We start from the raw sequence: 27,940 nt of genomic DNA on the forward strand, positions 1-27,940 counted from the left end.
TTCCAAATCAGCGCATAGTCACAATGACCACAGACAAATGAAAAGAAGAGCTGAAAGACACATGTGCTGAACAACGTTTAATTTTTGTTTGTTAAATAGGTAATTAGGCTTCAGATGTTAGGGGTTGGTGCCATTCCATCATTTTCCTGCTGGCTTTGGTGTCCAGAAGAACCACATTCCAAAAAACTTAAAAGAGGACTGAAAAACAAACAAGCAAAAAAGAGTAACTTTCAAGACAAAGACTTCCTCATACAAAAAGGAGCTAAATTGTAGAAAAGCATACTACTATGTTTAAAGATATAATTTCAACACCAAAGACATCTGCCACCACCGGACTGCTTTTCTTACATAAACTATATCACGGGAAAACCAAACGGTAGATGAAGGGAAGTTCTATAAATGAAGTATTCCAGCTAGTAAACAAAGAAGGAAAGATAGAATTTAAATATCACCATTTTGAAGCCCCTAATATATTAATGGATCTAGGCATTGCTTATTAATGGCCACTATTATCAAAAAGAAAAAGATAATTAGGCATTATGAATTTATGGATAGAAGAATTTAACTTCACTTGTCAAGTAGTCTTGCCCTTCCTCCCACACCCAAAACCCTGAATCTGATCAAATCTTTAGATACAACCATCAATCTGCAGAAAAAAGACGATAGGGCAACACGTTAGATAACACTACTAGTAAGTAGATATAATCAGCAAAATCCAGATAGTGAGAAACCATCCGATAAACAATTCAACAAATAAAAGGCTAAGTGAGAAAGGGAGATGGAGTAGGATTCTATAATTTAAAGGCATTTAAGAGTTATATCAAACAACTTCAACATGAAATTCAAACACTGAATATATTTGATATTAAGGCGTTATAATTTTTTAAAATGTGACCATAGTATTATGATAATGTTTTAAAGAGGGTCTTTTATAGATACAGAATTTAAGTATTATGGATAAAATAACAGAATGTCTTATATTTGCTTCAAAATACTATGGGGGAAAGAGGTGGGTGTATGGATGAAAAGAGATTGGCCAAGAGTTGACAACCATTGAAAGTAGGTTGATGAGTACATGGAAAATCAATATACTATTCACTCTACTTCTGTCTATGTTTAAAATTTTCCACTAAATTAAGTTTTTAAAAAAGAACAAAAAGTTATCATGTTGACCTACTTGCCACCCCAGGTTCTCCCAATTTACTGCAAAGAAAGGGAACAAAGAAGAACATTGAGAAAGAAATAGCCCGGGAACTGAAAATGGATTCTCTGGGCAGGGACATTTCAGACACGGTATGGAAAGATTAAGAGACAGGTAGAAAATAGTGTTAGCCATGGTGTGAAGTTGTGCAGTTTAGATGCTAGGTTATAGGGGATTAGAGCACTGAGTGAAACCTGATTTCAGAATACAAGGACTGATGTGTATAAACCTGGTAAAAAAGGAAGGTGTGCAGCTTTGGCTTATGAAATAAGCACTCCTGCCCCGAGTGAGTGAGAGGATAACTGCACATAAACCTGTGTATAGATCGGGAGGGTTTTAATGATACAGGCGTCTCCTGAAGTCCTAGCTCTTCTCTTGTTAAAGCCCTGCTCACACTGCAGCATAGTCATCTGCTGGGGGCGCTCCTCTGGACAGACCCACTTGTCACCGCCCTGGGAAGGCAGCCCCAATCTGGAGGAGGCCCTTCGGATAGTCCATCCCTCAAGCCAAAGTCAGACTTCCTAGGTGCAGCTTCCAGGCTTTACCAGGGTTTGGGCTCAGAGGAGAAAAGGCACAGCCTTCTGGCGATAAGTTGACTTTTTAAAAGGAAGGAAGGAAGGAAGGAAGGATGGAAGGAAGGAAGGAAGGAAGGCAGACATTCAATGACTTACGTAGGGGTAGCCTCCCTGATTACAAGTAATGGGAGGTTCCCCTGTGATCTGAGGTTTCATGGAGAAAAGGGGTTAATGCTCTCCCAGTGATCCATTCCAGGCCACGCCCTCTAATGCACAGATTTACATGAGGAAGGTTATTTTTGAGATTAGAAGCCATACTTGTTCAGTGAAAACTAGGAGTCCAGAGATTACGGTAGAGGGCACAGCCGGCTCATAAATCTGCAGTGCCTGGAGCTCTGGACAGCCCCTCTCACTGGCAAAGCGATCGATGCTTCTGCCAGGGAGGCTCCAAAGAAACTGTTCATCACTATCTCATTTGGAGACTTGACACCCAAATGGAGGCACTGACACCCACGTTTATAGATCTGAGCAGAGCCCAGACGTATCAAATCGGTGTAAATCAGGATGGGAGGCCTGCACGGGCCCTGAGGGCCAGTCTCTTCTCAGATGCCGCTTCTGACTCTGAAGGTTCACAGCACCTGGGACACTTGGTCTGGAGCCTTCATAACCAAAATATAAGAAAGGAACTGAAATCTCAGCTCAGGAGCAGGCCGAGAGAGCCCACCAGGGCCTCACCAGCTTCATGCCTGGTATTCTGACAAGGCGGAGACCCAAGCACCTGTTACCACTGTCCCTCTCCAGCTGGGCTCAGATTTTCTTGTTCTCAGTGATATGGTATCACTGTGCCCAATGAACAGCCTGTGTCTTCACTTTCAAAAAAGCCATGGGAAGCTGATTACTCTTTTCAGAACAAGGGGTAACTGATTACTTCTGCTCATTCAGGACTCAGGTCTACGATGTACAACACAGGTGTAATGGGATAACAAGGTAGGTTGGAAGGGAAGGAACGTTTCAGACATCTGTGCAAAGGCATGATGTGTCTGGCAATGGCAAGAAGTTCAGCATGGCTGAAGCCTTGGAATACTGACAAGGCAGAACAGGGAGGCAAGAACAGCCATGGAGGAATTGACATTTTTCCTGTACTCTAACCCCGTGGTCGGCAAACTGTGGCTCGCGAGCCACATGTGGCTCTTTGGCCCCTTGAGTGTGGCTCTTCCTAAGCCTTAGGAGTACCCTAATTAAGTTAATAACAATGTACCTACCTATATAGTTTAAGTTTAAAAAATTTGGCTCTCAAAAGAAATTTCAATCGTACTGTTGATATTTGGCTCTGTTGACTAATGAGTTTGCCGACCACTGCTCTAACCCATTAAGCTAACCACTGACAGTGGAATCATCAGAGGCCCAGAGAACATACCACGCATGAGAATTTGTAAGCCTTGGAGAAACCTCTATATAAAAGGCTAGTATGCAAAGTGTCCCCTCGGGAGTTTGACCGGAGATCACGAGTTCAATCACTCGCTATGATGTGCGCTGACCACCAGGGGGCCGTGAGGAATGAAGGAAGGCCCCGATTGGCCCTGATTGCCCGCCAGGCCTAGGGACCCTACCTGTGCACAAATTTTGTGCACCGGGCCTCTAGTGAGTAATTTAAGAGAGGTCACACTCAGAGTCTGAGCCCACGTTGAGAAATCACTGGGAAACTAGAAAAAACCCACCAGGACTGTAACCAAATGGAACAAACCTACATTGTGCTGCTGGGAAGGCAGTAGGGAGTAGAGGGGATGCTGGGACCAAAAGGCAGGAGCTCTTCTTCTAGAAGAATCTAAGGTCTTGCGTTTCCCAAATCACATGGATTCACAAACGGAGACTTCAGCAAGAGAGACATGCACGTACACACACACCACACTAAACTGCAAAAAGATGAAGGGGTCTGGCCCTCTGTTTTATGCTAACAGAACCGATGCACCTGCCCATTTTTTACTGTACCACACAGCAAGAAGATAAAAATATAACCTCTTACTTCCTCTTCAGCTGGACTTGGCTGCTACAACTGTTTGGTTTGGAACAACTGCAGTTGTTGGAAGATGGTCCACCTCTGGTGCATCAAAAAAGTATGCCTGCAGAAAAAGAAGACCCACAGGGGAGTTACAAAACAGAGCGTTAAAGGCTCCAGGCCAATAGCACTGCTGGGTTCGCATGGCCCTTTTCCCTGTAACATATTGGTCATCACACTCAACTACAATGTCTCTGCTTCTGTCTCTCACTTATTCGACTGTGAGTGCCTTTTTAAAATCCCGTTACCATTTACTGAGCATTTACTACATATAACTTAATCTTCGTAACAACCCTGTGAGGTTATTATCCTCCTCATTTAACAGATGAAGAAACTGAGGTTCAGAGGGGCCGCCATTCAATCGGGTGCCTATGGTGAAGCCAGGACTCAAAGGTGGCTCTTTCTAATTCCAAAGCTCAAGTGTCTCCTCCACAGACTGTATCCTTCTTGTCTCTGTGTCATCAGCCACTCACACAAGGCTGGCGCACCATGTCAACAATCAATACTCAATGAACTGAACTACGATAGATTGCTGCTAAACTAGGTGGCTCTCTGTAAAGACCTTCAAAAGAAAATGCTAGGCAGGCCGTGCCTCATAAGTCTTCAGCTTGGAAATGAAAGGTTTGGTAAGTGCTTCCACTCACCATCTATAATTTAACTGTCAAAAATCAGAAGGAAGTGGAAGAGGGAAAACATTAAGGAGGATCTTCTCACCTGTGTCAATGTCTCAGCTTCCTAACTTTAGCCCAGGAAAATACCAATCTCAAATACCAAGCTCACTAGCCTTAAACACCGGATATTCAAAAGAAAGGTGAATCGTTAATAAATCAAGGAGTTAGGGCATTAGGAAGGTAAAAAGATAAAAAGGACCAAGTTAAGAACCATTTCACCTACTCTGCTCTCTTGGCCAGAAGGGGGCACCAACATGACACGCTGGAGCTTTCCCAAACAGATTCCCAGTTAACTCTACAACAGTCCCTCTCAAAAAGTTCCTAGCTGCAGACTCCCTCTAGTTTACCACATTCCCAGTGTAATTCTATTAATTTTAAAAGTCTTCCTCCCAGAACCCCTTCCAGCAACTATTTTCTGAGGCAGGAGAACAGTTCCTAACTTAAGGGGGAGCCAGGGGCCATGCTGCTAGTGTTGGGCCCTCCAGTTCCCTGGCAGGAGCACTGGGCCATGCAGCCCCCATGATGCAGGAGCAATGCTTTTCTTCCAACTACTGGAGGAACCTCATCAGATGGAATGAGACAGGAGGCCCAGGTGCTAAACTGGACTTGGCTAGTAACTTGCACTGTGACTTGGACAAGTCACTCTACCCCTTATGGCCTGTTTTGTTTTGTTTTAAAAGCTGGAGGTAGCCCTAGCTGGTTTGCCTCAGTGGATAGAGCATCAGCCCACAGACTGAAGGGTTCTGGGTTCGATTCTGGTCAAGGGCACGTGTGGGAGGCAAACAATCAATGTGTTTCCCTCTCTGTCTCTCCCCTCCCTTCCACTCTCTCTAAAAATCAATGGAAAAATATCCTCGGGTGAGGATTAACAACAACAAAAAAAAGCTGGAGATAGTTATTTTGGGTACTGTTCAATTTAATAGTTTGATTTAACTTTATAGACTTAGCTGAAGAATTCTCTCTTAAAAGAAAAAAGGATTATATTTTCCCCCTCTGATTTTAAAAATAATACATATTATAACAAATTCAAATAATACAAAAGTATGAAAGTACCCTGTTATAAAAACACCTTCTTAGCTCTCTCTCCCTCTCTCTCTCTCTCTTTTTGGTCTAAAAATATATGTGGCATATAAGCCTCAATTTCTTATCTGTAAAACAAGAGGATTGGAAAAAATGATCTCTAAGGGCAAGTTATAATTCTGTGACTCATTAGTTCCCCAAATACTGGGGCGCAGGGCCCACTGCTATTGGCAGTAACCACCTCAAACGTAGGCTCGTACATCTACGGTCCTATTAGCCAAGGGCTCACGCTCTGCTGCTTCCTTAGGCGTCCCTGCCAGGTGTGCCAGTACCAACTTAGACATCGTGTACAGGTGCAGCACCGAGGGGACCTCAGCAGGTATGGGGCTGTCACATGCTTCACTGCACTAAGGCAACAGTGCCAATCTGTGCTCCCCCGGGGAGTGAGAAGGCCAAGCTGTCTGATTCAGCGTGTCCCTTGGCTCAGCTAGCTCCCCTGACAGTTCCTCTCCCTGCCTTTCCAATGATGTCTTCGTTTGTACAGCTTGTCCTGTTTTTCCTGTTGCACGTATCATTCAATCCTTACTACAGCTCCTTTTCCTAAGTGAGGAGGTGGGGGTCCAGAGGGGGGAAGTAACCGGAGCAGGGAGTGATGGACAGGACGAGAACCTGTCCCCTCACTCCTGCCTCAGCCCTCTTGCACTGCACACCTCCTCCAGAAGAGAAAGGAGGCAGCAAGCTCCAGTGTGGAGAACAAAACCCCAGGCACCCTGGCTACACACCCGATCATGGGATGGCTCCCTTCCCTAAGGGGAAAACTGTGCTCCCCTCCAAAAGGGATCGTTCACCAGCAATTACTTCCCTGCTCCTCCAAGTCCCTTAGAGCTCAACCGAGCAATGCCTTTTCTCCTGCCTCTTTCCTCCAACTTCTCAACCAGGAATGTAAGGGTAAGAAGTTCAGGAGAAACAGGAAGTCAGTGAGAGGCACCGTGACCGTGGACGGCTCTTACTGGGGCCCTCAGGAGCGATGAGCAGCAGAGTGGAACCTGGCGGTTCCTGATGACACAGGACTTTTTTAATAGCTTCTTTACATCTGAAGAAACTGTCACAGTGTCGGAGCCCATCACACCCATTTCACTGAGTCTCACAAAAGCCCACGGAAATAGGAACCTCCCTAACCAAGGAGGAAACAGGTTCTAAGAGTTAAGTCACTTGCCGGTTCCGCGTGCTAAGCAGCTCCCAGTCCCGTGCTCTTTCCCCTCATTATAGTGCTCTCTGTCAAAAAGTTCCTGGGCAGGTAATTCCTAACTTCAGTGTCATTCACCCCAGAAGGGAGTAATAGGCATAGGAGGTAAGAGATTCTGGCCACAGTTACCAAATGAAATGGGTTAACAATAACAGTAATTACAACCACAACCACACCTCCCTGCTCTATTATCCAATCTGCCTGCTCCTCTCTACTCTTTACAGAACCTAACAAGGCAATAACGCCTCTTCTCTTCACCAAGTTCTCCACAGGCATATACTGGGGGAAATTCAGAAGAGAGGCAGAAGATGCCAGTGAAAGGCGTTACAGAGAGAGGCAGTTACCATGCAAAGGGCATTCTTCTTCAGCAAACAGAAGGATCACAGCAGCATTTCAGGGGATCAGCACAGATTCCAGTGCCCGAAATGAACAGGGAGGCTCTGTCATGAGCCAAACCCACAGTCTCTGCCTCAAGGGTTTAAAGCTTAGGCACATGTAGAGTGCGTGTAAACCAGGGCTGTGTTTCAGAACTTGACACTTTTTATGAGATTTGTTCAATGATAGAGTTTTGGGATCTTATTAAACACTTAATGAGACCATGGTTGTCTACACAAAAATATTAAAGATCAAATGGTACCAAAGAAATATTTCCTCCCACAACTGCAAAACCTGACCAAGGGTCTGGACGTGGGCTCTGTGGACGACTCCCCGCGGGCATGTCCTTTCCTTCATCAGTGACCTTATTAACATTCTTGGACTTGGAGGTTTTTCAAACCCTGCGCCAGGCCTTGTTAAGGCCACGGACAGCAATTTTTGAGCACCATGTCTACAAAAGATACAAAGCCACGTCTCCTTTGGATCAAAGGAAAGGGATCTAATTTAGGGGCATTTATGGGATAAGTTCTATGTCCTGTGCTTTATATATGTTATTTTATTTTGTCCTCAGAACAACCCTCTGAGGCAGGACCTATTATACCCACATTACAGATTCAAAGTTCACAGAGCCAGTGAGTGACAGAGCTGGCCTTCAACCTGGACCTGTCTGACTCAAAAAGCACACACTCTCCCTAAAAAGACACCTAAACACATGAACTCAAAAACGGTTTTAAATGTTTTCCATCTTTAAAATAACTCTCTCCTTTCCTGTACTGGACTTCATTCTCAAGCTTTCCACCTATGAAGCTTTAAATTTCAAAACTCTTTCTAGTTATGTGCAGAAACTAGCAAAGGCATCCAAAGCAGAACTCCCAGTCCTATTTATAGACACTCACCCATCCCTATGTCCTCAGGCCAGACACCAAGTCTTGATAAAACATTAGAAATCAGGTAAAGCTGCAGATTACAATCAAATCCTCATGACTTTGCCCTGCCCGGGTGGCTCAATTGATTGGAGCATCGTCCCATGCACCAAAAGGTTGAGGGTTCAATTCCCAGACAGGGCACATACCTAGGTTGTGGGTTTGATCACTGGTCAGGGCATGTAAGGGAGGAAACTGTTAATGTTTCTTTCATATTGCTGTCATGTCTCTCTCTCCCCCCGCTTCCTCTCTCTCTAAAATCAATAAAACATACTCTTGGGTAAGGATAAAAAAATCCTATGACTTTACTCTTCCCATCCAGGAGAGTCTATCTAACACAATGTTTATTTCATGGGGCCAGTTCTAAAGAACCACCATGTCAAACAGTTTGAGGCCTTTAAGTATTTGCATTTAAAGCACTCCACAGCCCTAGCCGGTTGGCTCAGTGGATAGAGCGTTGGCCTGCAGACCAAAGGGTCCTGGGTTCGATTCGGATCAGGGGCACATACCTTGGTTGCAGGCTCCTCCCCAGCCCGGACCCTGGTCGGGGCTTGTGCAAGAGGCAACCAATTGATGTGTTTCTCTCACATCAATATTTCTTTCTGTCTTTCCCTCTCTCTTCCACTCTCCCTAAAAACCGATGGAAAAATATCCTCCGATTAACAAAAATATAAAAGTAAATATATGTAATACTAAGAATGTCTATTTAATAAATAAACAAACAAATAAATAAAGCACACCATAAAAACACAGGAATGAGACCATACCAAGCAGCCCACAGAAAGCAGCGTGTGAAGCAACACAATTGTCACAATTGTGGCCAATGCGACGCGCCGGTTATCCTCACGAACAGCTGGCCAAAAGGTCATTGCCAAGACAGAGCCTGAGATGCCCAGTGCCATCATGACTAGAATCCAACGAACAGCTTTCTGGGGGATAATCCACAGTATCTGAAAGAAGAGGTGGGGGGGGGGGGGAGGGGTTGGGAAGCACTTCAGAGAGGCATATCTATATATACATAAAAGCCCAATATGCAAGTTGTCCCCTCGGGAGTTCGACTGGGAGTTCAATCGTTCACTATGACGTGGGCTGACCACCAGGGGGCAGCACAGAACAAAGGAAGGCCCAGGCTGGCAGGCAGTGGGCAGCCAGGGAAGGAAGGCCCTGGCCGGCAGCTGCAAGGCCCTTATTGGCCCTGATCGCCGGCCAGGCCTAGGGACCCCACCCGTGCTGGGCCTCTAGTCTATACTAATAAAAGGGTAATATGCTAATTAGACCGGACATCCTTTCAGATGTCCTTCTGGACAAAGCCACAGTGGCGGGGGCCGAGGCAGAGGCAGTTAGGGGCGACCAGACCGGCAGGGGAGAGCAGTTAGGGGCGATCAGGCAGGCAGGCAGGCAGGCAGAGTGGTTAGGGGCAATCAGGCAGGCAGGCAGGTGAGTGGTTAGGAGCCAGCAGTCCTGGATTGCGAGAGGGATGTCCGACTGCCGGTTTAGGCCCAATCCCCGGCAGTCGGACATCCCCGAAAATTCGTGCACGGGTGGGGTCCCTGTGGGATCGGGCCTAAACCAGCACTCGGACATCCCCCAAGACCCGGAATGGAGAGGGTGCAGGCCAGGCTGAGGGACCCACCCCCCGTGCACGAATTTCATGCACCGGGCCTCTAGTCTATATATATAAAAGGCTAATATGCAAAGTGTCCCTTTGGAAGTTCAACCATGAAACCGGGAATTCACTATGATGTGCACTGACCACCAGAGGGCAGTGCAAACATGGCGGGTGACCAGTGGCGGTGGCAGGGCGCTGAGGGAGCAATGGAAGGAAGAGGCGGGGAAGCAGGGAACCTGATTGGCCCTGATCGCTGGCCAGGCCTAAGGACCCTACCTGTGCACGAATTTCATGCACCGGGCCTCTAGTATGTTTATAAAGGCCCGTAAGCCAATCAGCACTGGCCCCCACTGCCTTTCTGGTTTCTCAGGACAGCCTAGAGAAACACCACCAGCATGCAGACTCAGGGGAAAGCTTTCACAGAAGGGCTTTAGATCCGTGAAGGCACTTTTCTCCCCAATGCCCATTCATGTTGAACTTCTAAATTCACAGGGTTAGTTTGTGGTGTGTGTTTTTTTTAACTTATTTTTATTGTTGACAGTATCACAGATGTCCCCCATTTCCCCCCCTTTGCCCATGCCCCACCCTAGGCCTTCACTACACTATTATCTGTTTCCATGTGTTATGCATATATGTTCTTTGCTTAATCTCTCCCCACCCCCACCCCACTCCCCTTCCCTCTGAGATCTGTCAGTCTGTTCCAAGCAATTCCCAGGGTATTTTTCAGGGGCATATCAGTGTTAGGCTAGGAATAATGAAGCCGGTTGAATTTTCAACCAAGAACAGGACATCACTCAGAATAAGTGTGGTACTTACTGCTGTGGGGATATAAATGAAGAGTGAATATCCATAGACGCACACAATCTCCAAAAACGAATAGGAAACGATGTTCATAACTTTGCTGTTTCTCCACAGGAGGAAACCCCAGAGTGCGAAGGGAACCAGCCAGGCGTAGGCATAGATGATTGTGGCTGCTATGGACACTGAGGATAACAGGACACAAGCCTTCAATGTACTACCAAAGCACTTCCAGTACCTTACTGAACCTACTTTCTAACACTTGAATCTATTTCACTGGGCCATGGGATCATCATGGACCCTGAGCCTGGCACAGCACCGGAAACATAAGTGCTCTATAAATGTGCTGAATTGATCAATCTTTTAAAAAAATATATTTTATTGATTTCAGAGAGAGAGGGAGAGAGAGAATCACTGAATGGCTGCCTCCTGCTTGTCCCCTACTGGGGGATCGAGCCTGCAACCCGGGCATGTGCCCTGACTGGGAATTGAATCATGACCTACTGGTTCATAGGTCGCCGAACCACTGAGCCACGCCGGCCAGGCAGAATTGATTAATCTTTAGCATTTGTCTTCGTGATGATGACCAGTAGTTTCTCATATGGTTTTTTAAATTTGTTTAACAACTAACAACTAATATTATTAAATTAGTTATTAAAAACTTGAATTATTCAACTAAAATACTTCGGAAGGCCACACTACAAGTGTTTAAATGTACTGAGCCTTTCAATCAAATAAAAGCCAACTATTCCCTTGGAAGAACATATAATCTGTCCTAGTATAACAAGAGCTGACATTGATTTCTTTAGCAAATTTATTAACATGCCCTGGGTACAGATTAACTTGCTCTGCATACTATTTAGGGTTCCTTCTGTCTCTGAAACAGGGAATTCTAGCTCACTGATGAATTGCTTGACATACTAGTATTCTCCAGTTTCGCTTCCTTTTTAAATAATTCTGTCTCTGTGGTGGAAAAGCTATTCAGCAGCTCCTCAGAACAGCAATGTTCAGTATATTACTTTACCTCTCTCCTCCTCTGGCAGCAGCACGCCCTGGAGGATTCGTTCTCCCTCTTGTGGAGTGGAGGATCATAAAACATAGCTAAACCCGTGGCACCAGCCCTTCCTACATAAAAATCAGCAGGAATTCACTCAACGCTCCTGGCAAGAACAAAGGCACCTCTAGCAATTACAGTCCAACTGGTTAAGACACGTGATTGTCCAAAACACTGTTAGCTACCAGAGAAGCCTTTTCACATTGGAAACTCCCTGATTAGGCTAAATGTAACTTTGCTGACATACTGCTTTTTTTTGGATAACTAACAGAAGAGGAAAAAAATTACTACTAAAGCTACAGCTAGCCACTGGGTGTCAGGTATTACACTGAGTGCTTTATTGAGAGGCAACACTGTATAACAGTCAAGGGCGCAGGCTCTGGATGCAGACTCCATGGGTTCTAATCCTAGCTATGCCACTCTAGCTACGTAACCCTGGGTGGAAGTTACTTAACCATCCTGCCTCAGTTTCCTTATCTGTAAAGTGGGAATAATAATAGCAGACTACTTTATAAGATTAAAGAGTACAAACAGGTATACTTAGAACACTGATTGATAAATAATAAATAACCAATAATTAGATTTTTATATTGTTAACAGATAAGTAAACATTATTTCATATATTTTATATCTTCATTTTGGAGACAAGGAAATGAGATCAGAGAAGCTAAGTGGTCACGGTCAAATAATAAGTGGTGGAAGCAGGATCTGACCTTGGTTGTGTGACTTACACTCTTTACATAAAATGGAAAACTGTTCATTGATAGAGGCAATGACTATTTTACATCCCATGACTCCTTGAGACTGGGATGCCAGCCAAAGAGGATAAGAACAGATAAAGACCCTCCTGAGCTCTCAGACCCTCAGGCAGGGTGATTCACTTCTTCTTTTCTGTCAATATACCTACACCTACCTCAGACATAGAAATTAACACATACTATTTATAGCAATATGCATTTACCAGTCTCTCTTTGCTTAACCATCGAAGCTACTTGAAGGCAGGGTCTATAGCTCATTGATAACACTTACTGAGTTAAACTCTAACCAAGGTCATTTGACAAATGGAATTGGGACTGAATCCAGGTCTGACTCCACAATGAAGAAGGAAAGAGAAGGGAAAATGGGCATGGAGGGTAGAGGGAAAGAAAGAAGAAAGGCTACACAGAGGCACACATATATAGGTAAATGCATACCTCTATATACACATATACATATATGTGTGTGTACATATATGTCTTCATATATATATACACATACATATTGCGTTACATATATCAACTCTATTCATACAATAGCCCTATAATATAGGTATTAATATTTCCATTTCACTGATAAGGAATCTGAGGCCCAGGGAGATGAAATAACCTTCCCGACAAGGTAGAAGTTAATGAGTGGTGGGCTGGAACTTGAAGCCAGTGACCTGGTTCCAGAAACCATGCTTTTATACAGGATGTACAGCCCCTCATCAGGAGAGCAGGCAGGCAGGGAGGGAGGAGAAAACTGAGAACGTGGCATAGGTCAATCTCCTACAAAGCCAAACTTTCTCATTTTGAAGTGGCTCTCACCTGCAAGTCCCTAATTGTTGTTTTTTGTTTTTGTTTTTCATTAGCCAATGCTACACAAGAAAGGAAGTTTAGAACGGGAATGTGATGCACAGCCCACGAGTCATTTCTGCATTTTCTCTTCTGAGCCTGACCCTTTGCAAACTTCTCTTTAACAAAGTTGCTGACAGCACAAGCATAAGTTTTGATGATCCGTCTTCCACCTTGCTCTAGAGCAGGGGTGGGAAATGTCCGGCCCGCCCACAAAATCATTTGGTCTGGCCCAGCCAAGGCATTAAGGGTGAGTTAATTAAATGTTTGACCGAATATAGCAGGCTAATTTTTAAGTTGATAATTTTGTATGGCCCTCGAATAATGTTATAAATATCCAAATGGCCTTTGGCAGAAAAAAGGTTCCCCACCCTTCTCTAGAGCTTCATAATTAGTGGCTACAGACCTAGCTAGTTGAGTCATCGTGACTTAAATAACAACATCCCTATTGTTTCCAACATTTGGATAACACAGATAATGCTACAATGGAAACTTTCACGCACAATGCTTTTTGCTTATTTTGTTCATTTTTCTTTAAATAAATTCCAGTTTCTATTGGTCATTCCCTTAGTTTTACAGAAGATTATATGAAATTACAATATTGTGATAGTACACTGAATTGTATACTTGAAAATGGTTAATATGGCCAATTTTATGTTAAGTATATTTTATCACAATTTAAAAATTTACTTGTACTTATACAAATGGATGGTAAATGCTGACACTGAGTATGTTTGAACCCTGAAATACAGCAAGCAGGGGATGCAGCACCTAGAGACAGAGGCCCAAGAGCTCAGTGGGTAAAGGCACTCATGGTTACCAACTGACAGCATTCCAAATGAGTCAAGCTACTCACCAACCTTTTCGGAATTCGGGTACATAATGGTATGTCTTCTCTCCCAGATGGATTAAGAAGTTGGAAAGATTCCCACTAATTGCTATGGCAAAGACCAATGTGGCGCATATCCAAAAGGGGCCTGCAAAGGAAACCATAAAATTCAGAGACAAGAAAATGAAGCACCAGCCTTTAGATTCTTAAAGCGTGTTTTCTCATCTCCCTTGCCCTATTCATGTAAGCAAGGGACCATGACTTTTTAGATGCATTACTATACCTGTTTAGTGGGGATTTTCTTTTTTAAAAGGTCAAATATAGAACTCAGTAATTAGCTGTCTTAAAGGCAGGGGAGATTGGAATACAAAAGCCAAAACAACGCCCTAGCTGATTTGATTCAGTGGATAGAGTGTCGGTCTGCGGACTGAAGGGTCCCAGGTTCGATTCCGGTCAAGGGCATGTACCTTGGTTGCAGGCACATCCCCAGTGGGGGGGTGTGCAGGAGGCAGCTGATCAATGTTTCTAACTCTCTCTCCCTTCCTCTCTGTAAAAAATCAATAAAATATATTTAATTAAAAAAATCCAAAACACCTCCATAATTAGGTGAATAAACACACTGATTTGTTTTGTTTATAGCTTCTTTTATTGGAGGATCACCAAATCTGTTAAACCTTTACCATCAGGATAGAGGAAGCCAAGTACTTCCCTTGTCTAAGTGCTAAATGTGAGTGCCAGAAAAAAAATAACTTCAAGCAGACAGGTTCTTCTGTGGTCTAAATGGAAGAGTAGGGGAAGCAGACGCTTTAGGGAAGAGTTAATGCAATCTACCCGTTCACTATGGGTGTGTGTTTAAGGCTTTATTTTTTCTTTATTTTTAATAAAAAAAGTAATAAACACACATAATTCAGTGTCCAAAAGGTACAAAAGGGGATATAGAGAAAAGCAAACTTTTTCCTCTCTGTTCTCTAGCCATCCATTTCCTCTCCCAGATCTCACTATTGTAATCAGTTTCTGGTAAATCCTGCCAGAGATTTCTATACACACATAAGCAAAAGTGCGCATGCGCGTCTGTGTGTGTGTGTGTGTGTGTGTGTGTGTGTGTGCGCGCGCACGCGCGCGCATGCATTTTATACAAATGGCAACATACATATTTATTTTCACCTTAATATATCCTGGAGATTCTATCGTAGCTATTCATAAAAATAAGTTTTATTCTTTTTCAGTGACTGTAAAACATTCCACTGGATGGATGGTGCACCATGCTTTGCAGACCCCTTTCATCATTTTCCTTGATTTCATGAACACCATCTTTGTTTCTCGCCATTTAGAAAAAGTACTATTAGCATATAATTTTAAGTCTAGAGATTTTAATATGTTTTATGAATTTCAATTTCACTAATATTTTGCAATACCTTTTGGGATAACTGCAGGCACCTTGACAAATCATAAAATTAAGAGAACTATTATATTGGGGAGATGACTAACAGAAAAGGATTAGCACTTTTCAAAGCCACCCTGAATCCTGAAGGTGGGAAAGGGAGCACCAACACTGGGTGCTCCAAAGAGTCTCTGCTGCAGCCAAGGACTAAATCTTGTTCACAGTATTATTCTGAGAGCCTACCACCTTAAGATGCAACAAACAAACAAAACGGTTTTTTTAAGAAAAACCCTACAACCAACAATTAAAAAATTCCCACCCTGGCTGGTGTTGCTCCGTGGTTAGAGCATTGGCCCACGCACTGAAGGATCATGGGTTCGATCCCGGTCAAGGGCACATACCTGTATAGTGGGTTCGCTCCACGTCCCAGGTTGGGGCTCATGTGGGAGGCAACCAGTCGATGTATCTCTCTAACATTGATGTTTCTCCCTCTCTCTTTTTCTCTCTACCTCCCTCCCTCCCCCCTTTCCTTCCACTCTCTCTGAAAAGTAATAAAAAAAATATTCTCATGTGAGGATTAAAAAAAAAAATTTCCCAAAAGCTTTGTAAAAAAAATGAACAAAACTGACTATTGTTGATGAGTGGAGACCATCCAAGCATATGACCACAAGTGGACACAATATTATAGTACCCACAACTAGAAAGCAGAGAACATCGTATTCTGTCAGCCTCTAGGCCCTGGGGACACAATGCACAGCAGACACAAAGAACCTTGGACTCCAGAGACACACCCACCGCCTGTTCATCCCAGGCCTGCACGCTGCTTCATACTACCTTCTCTCTTCCTTCTTCCTGACAAATTCCTACTCTTACTTGGGGTAAGGGTGGAGGGAGCCTTGATTTAGTTTGTAGTATGCATTTTTATATTATGAAATATTCCTAACATACAGAAAAGCACAAAGAATGATAAAAACAAATCTCAATTTTTCTCTTTTGATAAGACTGCCTTGGAGTGTGGGAAATAAACAGTATAAAGTAGACTTAGCTCCATGCTTGGCATTTGTAGGGTGCTCAGCAAACATTCGTTCTCTCTTCTTCCCCCTTGGGGGTGGAGGCTAAGACTTTATCTTTGAATCCTCAGCCTCTAGCACAAAATAAGGTGCTCACAAATTGAGTACTTATCTGTGCCAAGCCCCCTGCACTGATAACATGGAGCCTGACTCTCAAGAAGTTCTCAAGCTAGAAGAACGAATGAGAGAGCTAAAAAGAAACGACACTTGGCAACTGTTGGATGAGGGGCATGGGCCAAGGCAATGGTTTTCACACCCTGCTCACTGGAGCTCCAAGAATTCCATGGGTCTCTGGATGGAGCTTCTGGTCCCATCGTAGAGAGTGGGCGCTGACCAGAAGGGGGCCTCTCCTCAACCTCCAGAGCAGTTACTCTTTTAATGTTTAAATATCGGACACCTGCCCAGCCGGTGTGGCTACGTGGTTGAGAGTCAACCTATGAACCAAGAGGTCACCAGTCCAATTACCAATCAGGGCACATGCCCTGGTTGCAGGCTCGATCCCCAGTAGGGGGCGAGCAAGAGACAGCTGATTGCTGTTTCTCATCAATGTTTCTATCTATCCTTCTCCCTTCCTTCTCTCTCTAAAATCAATAAAGACATATTTGAAAAAATAGTGGACATCTGTGCCATTTGATGAAAAGGTTCTATATCTTAAAACTTCCAGTCTCATAGAATAAATCTGGGCTTTACATAAATAACACTGAACTAGGGAGAGATCAACCAAAGGACTTATATGCAAGCATATAGGCCTAACCAATGGACACAGACAACAGGGGGGTGATAGGGGGTAACGTGGGGATAAGAACACATATGTAATAATCAATAAAAAAAATTAAAAACAAAACACTGAACTAGGTTCTAGTTCTACTTTTTTATTTCATTTATTTTTATTGATTTTAGAGAGGAAGGTAGGGCATAAACCCACTGGTGTGGGAGCCCTTTCTCTCCGAGTACTGCGTGAGCCTGACCTTTCTCAGATAGCAGGGACACTGAGGATGACAGTCACCTCCTGGCCCATCCCTCTTACACACCCCCAGTGCTGCCTGCGTCCCAAGGGGAGCCAGCCTGTCTGAAGGCAGAGCTAGGACTCAATAAAAAAATGTGAGAGTACTTCTCTACCCCAAACCAATTCCTCCAAAGTTAAAACCAGCATCTCCCCTTAGACAAAGTAACTTAATTTGTCTCAAGTTTGTAATGTCATCTGAGGACTTTCAAAGGGCACACTCTTACTTATAATCATGGCATTAATGTAACAGATAATTGCCCTTTTTCCAAAATTCTTTCCAAGGTTTGCTACTGAAGCTCAGAAAAGTCAAATAGAATGCTGCATGCCCCACCAACAATGCATTTCTCCAACTTCCAGGTAACCCGCACACTCACCTGAGTTCAACGGGCACATGGTAAAGAATCAAAACGGCACTACACATACCGTAGAGATCTGGATTGCTGCGAATATATAACCTCACAAAGTTTTTTCCTGGTATTGGCAAAAGAGACCCTTTTATTCTGTCAAAGACCTGGAAGACAACATAGTAGTAAGTCTACTGAAGATTTTTTTAAGATTAATAAATCAACTACTGTAAAATTGAAACTCATTAGAGCTTTTATGATAGTAGTCTTTTCAAATACTATTAACCCTTTTACTTTTGTAAGATCCTATCCAGTATACAAAAGCTTTCACATTTCATTGCTTAACTATAGAAGGAACAAGTCTCCATTACATGTAAAAGGAAAGGTGAAACTGCTTTACACACCTGGTAAGTGTCCACATCGAAAAATGTTTGATAGTATTCAAATGTCCAGAAAGGGGAGCTTTTCTTCTGTCCAGCAAGTAACTGTTAGAGGTAAAATAAAACATAATGAACACAAGTGATTTCCTTATTCCGGATACACAGAGAGAGGGGGGGCTGATCATATGTAAAATCAGGATGCAGAAAAGACCAAGCTCTCTGTATCCGTCAACTTTGCAGCAGCCACACCCGACGCTCAGCCTGATAAAAAATAAGCATGGGCTCTGAAGTCACACCAAAAGGCTGGTCCCTCCACTAAGGGCAGCGTCATCAAATCACTACACTCCTCTCAGTCTCAGATCTGTTACCTACAAAGTAGTGCTAACGAGATCTACCTCAGAGGGAGATTATATATAGGTCGTATGGATTACATGAATCCTCATAGGATTATAGGGAGGATTAGATTAATTATACATAATATACTATGTATTATGTACAATAACTTATATATGCATATGCACATATACACACACACATATACACATAGAAGGCATTCAGTGTAAATATTTTTCTTCCCTCACTCCCTCAAGATCCTTATTACTGTCCTCACCTGAATTCTCAAAAATCTGACATACTGATTCACTCTGAAGTACTAGAAACTTAAAATAGACTCCTCTATAAAAGAAACAAAACCCCAGGTTAGAAGAGGCTCCCATAGGAGCCACACCTGTCCCAACAGCACAGCTACCTGACTGCAGAGTGCAGGCCGAAGGACAGGAATCGGGACTGGTCTTCAGTTATCTGAAGAGGACTCATACAGCAAGGGGGGAAATAGACTCGGAGGAACTTTGAAGGGCAAGGGTAGGTACCCTCGGCAAATATTTTTGTCCATTATACTAGGTAAAGGGAAAAAAATTTCACAATTCAAGTCGCCCAACAGTGGTAGTGGCTGCTTTCCATGGTGATGAACAGCCTGTTTCTGGAGGCATTCCTGGTTGTCTTTCTGACATACCTCAAGCAGCATTAATATCTTGGAAGGGAAACTGAAATAGAGGAAACTGAGGTCCTTTCCAACCCTAATATTACAAGATAATGAACACCAAAGACCCACATTCCATACTCTAGGCCAATTAATTGTCAGAATATTGGTAACCTTTTCCCAACACACAGACAACATTAAAATGATGGGCAGAATGTTAAGATTTTCCCCTATACTTTTCATAAACTTTTGAAGCCTGCTGTTGCTCAGTGTGATGATTAATTATACATATATGTGTATATATATATATATATATATATATATATATATATATATATATATCAATTTGTCTGGGCCATAGTGCACAGATATTTGGTCAAACATTATTCTGGATGTTTCTAAGAGGGTGTTTTTGGATGAGATTTACATTTAAATCAGTGAACTTTTTGAGTAAAGCAGATTGCCCTCCAAAATGTGGGTGGACCTCAGCCAACCAGGTGAAGGCCTGAACAGAATGAAAGGCCGACCTGCTGAGCAAGAGGGACTTCTCCAGTAGACTACCTTCAGACTTCACCGGCAACACTGGCCCTGCCAGGTTCTACTGCAGATGCCTTTGGACTTGAACTCCAACTTTTTCCCAAGTCTCCAGCTTATTAGCCTCCTCCATCGGATTTTGGACTTGCCAAGCATCTACAATCATGTGGACCAATTCTCTAAAATAAATTTCAGTTTCTATGTATGCACATCCTATTGGTTCTATTTCTCAGGAGAACCCCGACTATTACATTTAATTATACAAATAATTAATCACTCCCTTCTCCTGAGGGTGCCAACCACTTTAATAAGCACTTAAAATACACTAACTCCAGTATAGAGGGGTGGAGCACAGGCTCAGGACTCAGGCTGCCCCGGTTTAAAGTTCCATCTGCTACCTGCCTGTTCTGTGTACTGGGGCAAGTAACTTAAACTCTGCGCCTCAGATTTCTCATTTGTAAAATGAGGATAAGAATAGTTCCTGGCATCCAAGATTGTTTTGAGAATTAAATAAGATGATCCAAGTTAAGAACTTTAAATGGTGTCTGGCAGCTACTAAACACTGAATAACGATTAACTATTGTGATGATAAGGATGACATACTGTCTTCTTACATTTCAGATGAGGAAACCTAGACTTCAGGAAGTTAAAGTACCTTACCCAAGACCACATAGCTCTTACTACTATACCAAACCAGGATTCCAAGTTAGGGTCCTAAATCTGAGCTCTTTTCACATCTAGTATATAATGGTATTTGATTTAGCATACACTTTGGTAATTATTTTGATATTTCATGGAGTTTTACAAAGAGCACCTGACACCCAAGAGCTCCACTATTTTAATAAGCCTGGATGGAACCCACTGCTATAAACTGGGTGCTCCCCTAGTGCACTACAGTCATGATTCCATTTACAAAATATTACTAGAAATAGGATTTTCCTGGAACACAACAGTGAACATGGAAATAAATCTTTGATATCAAAAAAGCCACCTGACAGTCACCATCCAACCAGGTGCAAAAACCTAGATGTCTCCCTAGAAAATTCCCTCTCATGCTCTCACCCCTTTGCCACCAAGTCCTACTGAGCCCACCTCCTAAACATGTGTGTCCAGCTCTAGTTCAGGCTTCATCACTTCTAGCCTAGACCACTTACACAGTCTCCTACCTGGTCATCTAGCCTCCAGTCCATCTCCCTCCAATTTATATTCCACACGGCTGCCATATCTTAAATATCTTTAAACATATCTGACCATATTGTTTAAAATCTTTTAGTAGCTCCAGATAGTTTTCAGAATATTCATATTCACTGGGTTGAGTCCTTGCCTATCTGTGTCGCCTCATCTCCTGTTTTTATCTATATTTTGTTCCCGATGTATGTGAAAATGGAAGAATGGGAAATGTACTGTCTGAACTGCCTATATCACCCTTCTCTGCCTTCTTCCGCTGGCTACCATCTGCTCTTTCATCAAGACTCAGTTAAGTGTCACCATCTCCAGGAAGCCTCTATAACCCCTTTCTCTCTGCTCCCACAACCCTGGTGCTCCCCCATCCAGTGTGCTTCCCATGGATGACAATGGTCTGTTTGCCTATCTGTTTATCCCCCCAAAGCAGGGACCACGTGTGATGCCACTTTGTGTTGCCACTGCCTGGCACCCTACCTGGCACACAGGAGATAGTAAATAAATGCACGAATACGTTTTCTCAAAAATAAAATTTCAAAGACAAGTACGAACCTCAGTTTTGTCAGAGTCATCGTTTCCCAGTAATTCATCATCCTCTTGTCTCCCAGAGCCCCTTGGGGGTCCTAGTCTCTTGGGAGTTTCACCAGGACCCTCAATGTTTATCGTGGTGGCATCTGGGTTTGCTGCTAGAGAAGTGGCTACATCACCAAATTCTGAAATCAATTAGAACACAAATGTATCAAAGGCCTTACCCACACTAGAAATGCTATACTTTTAATTTAAAGACAAGCTGTTATAACCTCAACTTTGCTACAGACCCTGTCTAATACAAATGGCAAAAAGGCTCTGGAAAAAAAAATGTCATCCATGGCGGGGGGTGAGTTAAGGGCAGGTGCCGGGGGTTAGGGAAGGCTGGGGGAAGGTCAATGGGGGAAAAAAGGAGATATATGTACTACTATTTGTAATACTTTATTTATTTATTTATTTTTTAAATATATTTTATTGATTTTCTACAGAGAGGAAGGGAGAGGGATAGAGAGTTAGAAACATCGATGAGAGAGAAACATCGATCAGCCGCCTCCTGCACACCTCCTACTGGGGATGTGCCCGCAACCAAGGTACATGCCCTTGACCGGAATCGAACCTGGGACCCTCCAGTCCACAGGCCGACGCTCTATCCACTGAGCCAAACCGGTTTCGGCTATTTGTAATACTTTAAACAAGAAAAAAAAAAGTACTGCTTCGGAGTAGAATGCAGAACTGGCATGACTTTTTAATATAAAAATAAACGAGGCTTCGGAGAAAAAAAATATGTCATCTAGAAATCAAGCTGACAGAGAATAATAATTATGAAGGCAACAGAAGTTGGAGTCAGACCTAGATTTTAGTCCTGGCTCGGCTACTTACATGAACATGAGTAAGTAACTTAACCTCTGTAAGCCTCAGTGTTCTCATCTATACAATGGGGAGAATATTTACTCTAAAGAATTTTGGGAAAGTTAGCAATATTACCTAACTACAGTCCTTAACAGAGTGCCTGGCCCACAGCAAGTACCCAATCTGAATCTTTCTTCTTTGATTCTAATACAAAATTTAATGACGTTATTTTTTCCAATAGGCCTATGTAATCACTATAGAAAATATGGGAACAAAATGTAGAGTAGAAACCACAGAATAAAAATCACTTTTAGTCCCATCACATAAAGGCAACCACGATTAACTTTTGGTATATTTCCTTTTCTCTATATAATAAGATTCACGCCAGAAGATCATTCATTCATTCAACAAATATTTACTTCATGCCTACAGTGTGCCAAGTACTAATTTAGGATGTGATAATACTATGTAAACAATACTATATCCTATTCTGTCTACTGGGGGGTTATATAAAAATGTTTTTTCCATTTTTATATCAGTCTACACAATGATCACTTATGTGGCTACATAATATTCTATCAGCCGGGGTCAGGGAGAGTGGGAGAGAGAAACCCTAAGTTAACACAATTATTCCACTGTTTTCAGATGTTTGAGGTGTTTTCAAATCTTCATTAGTACTAATAGTCTGTGTAGTGAAAGCTTTTTGAGTTATTGCCATAGTGTGATCACTAGGTCAAAGGATTGAAATGTAGAATGTACGGCAATAACTCAAAAAGCTTTTTCAGTGTGATCACTAGGTCAAAGGGTGCAAACCATTTTTAAGGCTCTTGAGCCATACTTTTAAAACTGCTTTCCAAAAAAACCTAACCTATTCATGTCCACAAGCAATGACTGAGACTTCCTGTCCCTGGATATCCGAATGAACTTTATTTAACTGCTCTTGAATGCAATTCAGGGCATCTCCAGAACTTGGCAGGACTCAGACAGGGTACCAGCAGGGCACCATTATAACACCACAAGCAAGGCATGAATCCTGTGACTGACAATAGGATGGGGCTCTTAGTTAGCCAAGCCCACTCTTATTGCCTTCTAGCTATGCAAATAGTTTTAGGGAGAGAACTAAAGTGATTGAGATTAACTAGGTGGCTGGTATGTTACAATTATTTAAGCTTCAGTCTCCACTGTTTGACTGTTGAAGCAGCATGAGGCTCTGGAGCATGAGGTCCTTTGTTTAAGTTAAGACTCCATAACCCTGGGTAAATTACTCTATACCTCTGAGTCTCTTTTCTTCAACTATGGAATGTAGATAACACCTTCCTTACAGAAAGATTTGGAGAATGAGATAGTAAATATTGTTATAGCTATCATTTAATGACTGGACATAGCATTGACACTTAAAAGACACGTCACGACTTTGCCTGAGGGGAATCAGACCAAGGAAGATAAACTTAGAGTTTTTTTTTGTGTGTGTGTGTGTTTTATATTTAAATACAGTAGTTTACCGGGGGGAAGGGACTGTCAGAAGGAAGAACAGAGAGTGTCGGGTTAGAGGTACAAAGGCCAAAGAGGTTCAAAGGAGATGATGACTCATCTAGCTGATGGGATTTGGAAAGGCTTCTTGGAGAAGCTGCCATATGAGAAGGATGGTCAGAGGGGCAGGGATGGCATCTCATGCAAAGCAAATGGGAAGGGCAAGACCAAGAAGATGGAAAACATGTCCCGTGTCTGAGAAATAGCAGATGGCATAGTTTGATTGAAATGTAGAATATATGATAACTATTCACACCTTCCGCTCTCAGTTATTCTTGCCCATTTCTGCCCTTGAGGGCAAGATTAGTATGTTCTTATTTCTGCCACCAACATTCTCTACTTCTACATCCTAGCATATCCCATGCTGTTTTGCCTCTGTTCCGTTCCTGACACAATGCCGTCCACCTGGAGAGTGCTGAACTCCACTTGTTCATCTAACACTACCACTCTTCCTTGAGGAAGCCTTCCATGACCCCCAGAGCGAGTCCTTAACATGGTTTATAAAGTCCTGAGAGATTGGGCTCCTCTCCACCCTCAAATCTCACCCTATGACAGCCTCCCCCACCATCTGTGCTCTGGTTCCTTGGCCTTCTTTCAATTACTTGGGGGGAAAATCAAGCACACTTCCTCCCTTCGCAGGTACTTTGTATATGCCATTCTTTGTGCTTGAATGTTCCCACACTGTACTGAGATAGGATGGTCAAGGAAGGCCTCTCTCATGAAGTGAGATCTGAACAGAATGAGGGAACAAGCCATGTGGCTATCTGGAGTAAGAATATCCCAAACAGAAACATGGCACAAAAGCCCTAAGCTCTAAGTGTACTTGGTGTCCAGAAGAAAGAGTGATGGGGCCTGTGTGGGTACAGCAGAGAAAGGGCAAGAGTAGTAGGAGATGAAATCAGAGAGTGGAGGGCTGGATCATGGAGAGCCTCCTAAGCACAGAATGGGCTCTGGATTCTACTCCTAGTGAGATGAGAGCCACTGGAAGGTGTATAGGAATGATATGGCTTCCTGGCTGGAAAATACCTACTGGAGAGGAGCAAGGGAGGAAACTGGAAGACCAGAGGTAAGGGCTATAATCCAGACAAGAGGTGATCATGACCTTGAGCATGGTGGGAGAGGAGCAGAGGTGGTGAGAGGTGATCAGATGCTGGAAGTACTTTGAAAATAGAACTGATGGTTTTTGCTGATGAAATGGATTTCTCATCATATCTCTTCCTCAGATAGTAGTGAGATAGCATAGGTTGTGAAGGTCAGCTGCCTGGGTACAAACCCTGCTTTAGCACTTATTAACTATACTAGAGGCCTGGTGCATGAAATTTGTGAACTCAGGGGGGGTCCCTCAGCCTGGCCTGTGCCCTCTCGAAGTCCGGTAGCCCTTGGGGGGATGTCCCACTGACAGCTTAGCTCCATAGGAAGCGGGCCTAAGTCGACAGTAGGACATCCTTAGCGCTGTTGCAAAGGCAGGAGAGGCTCCTGCCACTGCCACTGCACTCGCCAGCAGTGAGCCCAGCTTCTGGCTGAGCGGCGTTCCCCTTGTGGAGCGCACTGACCTCCAGGGGGCAGCTCCTGTGTTGAACATCTGCCCCCTGGTGGTCAGTGCGCGTCATAGCGACTGGTCGTTCCGCCATTTGGTTGATTTGCATATTAGCCTTTTATTATATAGGATGACCTTCAGGCAAATTACTTAATTTTCCTATGCCTCAATTTCCTCATTGGTAAATAGGGAGAATAAAATAACTATTTCAGCCCTGTCTGTAGAAGCAAAGCAGGAATTCTATTCAGATTTTCTGTAAACAGTGTACTAAATTTATGATTTTACCATCTGAAGGGTTATTTGGCGAAAAAGAACGGCTGGTGTGGCCAAACAGAAAAACCTGGATGGAGCCAACATTCTTTTACCCAGATGTTTGAAATGATCTTCTTTAATGTATGTGCCAGCTTTGCAATGAAAATATGTTGCTGTGACTGCAAAAATACCGATCATAAAGATGAAAGTGGGTACCCAACTGATGTACCTTCAAACTGCAAGTCATCTACAGCTGCCATTCAGCCAGTGGTTCTTCTCCCAATTATTAGAAAGCAAATTTGCAGAGGTCTAAAAGGGAAAAATGAATAAACTTAAGAGGATACAAAAATATAATATCTGCAAAGAAATCTCATTTCGGCATTCGAAATGTTATTTGCTTTTCTTTTTAGTAGGGTTCCATAGTTTTTATATAAAGATAAAGCATTAGATATTATAAAGAAACTAAGTGGGGGAGAGTCCAAAGGGATTTCATCCAATTTCACTCACTCTGTGTTTAGGGACCAGGTACAGCCTGGAGATGGAAGGATGAGGTTGAGAAAGGTGTCTCTGAGGACAGTGAAAAGCAAGAACAGTTAAGCCTAGGCCGTGGTTAAGGTCATAGGCTCTGAGGCCAGACAGACCTGGGTTTCATTCCCGATTCTGCTGCTCCTCGCTGTGTAACTGTGGGCGCCTGGGGCCTCAGTTTCCTCATCTGTAAAATGGGTTCATAGTGGTACCTACACATACGGTGTTGGGGGCGGGGGCATTAAATAAGACGGTACAGCGCTTATGCACAGCCAAACAGCAGGCGCTGGAGGGATGGCGACCCTGCAGCCTGTAATACCCTGAGCAAAGGAAGGTCTGGGAGAGAGCTGCCCAAGAAGCAGAGGCGGTGTTTCAGGTAGAGGAGCTGGGCCTCAGTGGCCGGGGCAGGTAGGGGGTCCCGGGCCCACTCGGTCCCAGGCAGGCCCCGGACACCTGGCCGCCTCACCTCGGGGGGCCTAGGGGTCCAGCCGTCTAGCCGTCCAGCTGTCCAGCCGCCCAGGAAGGCTGGGTCCTGGGATGCTCCGAGCAGGTTCCGGTCCCTCCGAGTTGCCGGAAACCGGAGATCCGGGGGCGGGACTTCTCCGCCTTCTCCAGAGCCCCAGCCTCCTTAAAGAGACAGCAACACCGGTAGACTTAGGTCGGCGGCAACCCGACCTACCTGCTCCCTTCGCCCGCTGCTTCCCGTGCGAGGCTCCGGTTCTTAAAGAGACACGCACGAGGTGGGCGCGCCGAGAAGGCCCCCCTCTGCTCGCCTCGCTCTGGCGGGGCGCAGAGAGATCTCTAGAGTGCGGAGTCTATTTTCTGTTTGTTTATACCTCTTTTCCTATTGAAATAAAAAACAGCGTAACGAAGGACGATTGTGAAAATAAAGTCAGCAATCCTTTTCTCCCAATTCTTTTTGGCCATAAAAATGTAATGAACCAGCGAGGGAATGGATGAGTCCATTACTCTGAGTTTGTGAATGAGCGATCGAACACCCCAGTAAGTGTGGTCATTTGTTCCTTTCCTCCCACGACAGTCCGCCTGATGCCCGGGGTTGGACAGTGGTACCACTTTAATCTTTTTCTTTTGAAGTCTCAACACACATACCTCTTTTCCTTTTTTTAATGTACCTGCTGTTAAGAGCTAAGATTGTTTGAAGCCATGTGTGGGTGAGGGAGAACTGAAATAGGTTGCACTTGACTTCCCCATGACTATTTTGTAACTGCCGATTTGTATTTCTTAACCTTTTTCACTCAACTGGCAACCATAGTTTGTTCTCTGTATCTCTGAGTCCAATTACATAGACCTTTAAAGACAAAACAATAGACTATAAAGACTTTGAAAACTGAGTGGCAATTTTCTGTTTGTTTCTTCCCCACTCTAAACCACCACACCACTGAGATCAGAGAGCTGTATTTGTACTCTGCCCCCAGTGCTAAGGGAAAAGGTCACGGCCCAGTGTTCCGGAGCTGGCCCCAGCTCTGCCTCTGCCTGGGGGCTTCCAGACCCAAATACTCCAGGGATGCCTCTGCCCCCAGAAACACTCAACCACCAGCTAGAAAAAAACAACTTTCATTAGTAAATGAAGTATTTACTTTATTAAAAGAATAATTAACACTAGGACGTACTTGCTTGCAACAGAACCTTTCTAAAGGACCACAGAGTCCCTTTAAGTGTGATCTTTTTTTTTTAATTTTTTTTAAAATATATTTTATTGATTTTTTTTTACAGAGGGGAAGGGAGAGAGAGAGAGAGTTGGAAACATAGATGAGAGAGAAACATCGATCAGCTGCCTTCTGCACACCCCCTACTGGGGATGTGCCCGCAACCCAGGTACATGCCCTTGACCGGAATCGAACCCGGGACCTTTCAGTCCGCAGGCCGACGCTCTATCCACTGAGCCAAACCGGTTACGGCTAAGTGTGATCTTTTAAAGTGTTTGTTCTTGAAC

The 27,940-nt window shown here is 43.6% G+C and overlaps 1 protein-coding gene across 6 annotated transcripts; it reads right to left on the bottom strand.

The window, feature by feature from the left end:
• Positions 1–62: 62 nt before the first annotated feature.
• On the bottom strand, positions 63–26,608 carry YIPF1 (Yip1 domain family member 1). Of its 6 annotated transcripts, none has more exons than XR_002828919.1 (10): positions 26,453–26,608; positions 25,691–25,770; positions 21,318–21,478; positions 18,095–18,175; positions 17,770–17,857; positions 13,917–14,037; positions 10,433–10,599; positions 8,775–8,957; positions 3,740–3,836; positions 63–198 (listed from the first exon to the last, which is right to left on the bottom strand). XR_002828919.1 is itself a non-coding variant. In XM_014454623.2 (10 exons), exons 2-9 carry the CDS (start codon positions 25,719–25,721, stop codon positions 3,747–3,749), a joined length of 918 nt encoding a protein of 305 aa, XP_014310109.1. In that variant the 5' UTR covers positions 25,722–25,770; positions 26,453–26,607; the 3' UTR covers positions 63–198; positions 3,740–3,746. The 6 variants fall into 6 exon arrangements, 5 of the variants coding, with proteins under 5 accessions (XP_014310109.1, XP_014310110.1, XP_023608563.1 ...); XM_014454623.2 differs by having other exon boundaries at positions 13,921–14,037; positions 26,453–26,607; XM_014454624.2 differs by having other exon boundaries at positions 3,733–3,836; positions 13,921–14,037; positions 26,453–26,607.
• Positions 26,609–27,940: the final 1,332 nt, after the last annotated feature.

Source organism: Myotis lucifugus, unplaced genomic scaffold (assembly GCF_000147115.1).
Source record: "Myotis lucifugus unplaced genomic scaffold, Myoluc2.0 scaffold_37, whole genome shotgun sequence".
Classification (NCBI taxonomy): Eukaryota; Metazoa; Chordata; class Mammalia; order Chiroptera; family Vespertilionidae; genus Myotis; species Myotis lucifugus.

Bases quoted from the DNA above. Each gene is read 5' to 3' on its own strand.
- YIPF1 (XM_014454623.2), bottom strand. From the start codon at position 25,721: ATGGCAGCTGTAGATGACTTGCAGTTTGAAG. The intron at 14,038-17,769 runs GTATGTGTAGTG...TTTCCTTTGCAG, and splicing joins CAGCAATCCAGATCTCTACG to GCCCCTTTTGGATATGCGCC. The intron at 8,958-10,432 runs GTAAGTACCACA...CTCTTCTTTCAG, and splicing joins TCATTTATATCCCCACAGCA to ATACTGTGGATTATCCCCCA.